Here is an 836-nt window from a genome sequence, read left to right on the forward strand (position 1 = left end):
GGGGGCCCGACTCGGCCTCCCGGGACCCTTCATGTGCGCAGGCAGCGCCCCGTGGACACAGCGGTCTGCCCTGGGCTGACCGCGGCGGCAGGGCGCCCCAGCGGGTCAGCCACCCCCCGGTGTCTCCGCAGATCAACGGGATGGAGGTGCAGGACCGCGAGGAGGCCGTGGCCCTGCTGTCCAGTGAGGCGCACAGGAGCGTCTCCCTGCTGGTCGCCAGGCCGGAGCTCCAGGTGAAGCGCCCGGGCGGGGCCACGCGGGGACGGGCCGTCGGCGACCCTCAGGGCCTGGTGACGCCCTGCTGTGGCGTGCGGGGTGGGCAGGGCTGCGCCAGGAGGCAGAGGTGTGGACGGGTGCTGGGGCCGCGGGCAGCCTAGCTGGCCCACCCATCGCTGCCTCGTAGACAGGTGGCCCGCCTCGGCCTGGCCCTGTGCAGGGCTCTGGGAACAGTGGGGGGGGGGGGTCCGGCCACAGAGGGCGGCATCCTCTGCCCACAGGGATGTGGGGGTCACCTCCCTGGCGACCTCACTTCAAGGGCCAGAGCGTAAACACGCTTGGCCCCGGGGCTGCTGCTGGAGCCTGCTGTGCAGCAAACACAGCTCTGCTTGGCTGCCCGGCCCTCCCTGGCCTTCCCTGGCCCTCGCTGGCCTTCTCTGGCCCTGCCCAGCTCTCCCTAGCCCTCCCTGGCCTTTCCTGGCCCTCGCTGGCCCTCCCTGGCCCTCTCTGGCCTTCTCTGGCCCTGCCCGGCCCTCCCTGGCCTTCCCTGGCCCTCCCTGGCCCTCCATGGCCCTCCCTGGCCCTCCCTGGCTTTCTCTGGCCCTGCCCGGCCCTCCCTG

At 73.6% G+C, this 836-nt stretch overlaps 1 protein-coding gene across 1 annotated transcript in view; it reads left to right on the forward strand.

Moving 5' to 3' along the window:
- The window catches only part of LOC101624815, a gene marked incomplete at its 5' end in the record, with an annotated part of 30,813 nt that overhangs the window by 27,426 nt on the left and 2,551 nt on the right, over positions 1-836 (forward strand). Inside the window, one exon of the mRNA XM_012732100.1 lies at positions 132-290. Coding sequence (XP_012587554.1) covers positions 132-290 — 159 coding nt within the window. The remainder of the gene's footprint in view (positions 1-131; positions 291-836) is intronic.

This window comes from Condylura cristata, unplaced genomic scaffold (genome assembly GCF_000260355.1).
Source record: "Condylura cristata isolate star-nosed mole 26May11 unplaced genomic scaffold, ConCri1.0 scaffold00033, whole genome shotgun sequence".
In the NCBI taxonomy this organism is placed as follows: Eukaryota; Metazoa; Chordata; class Mammalia; order Eulipotyphla; family Talpidae; genus Condylura; species Condylura cristata.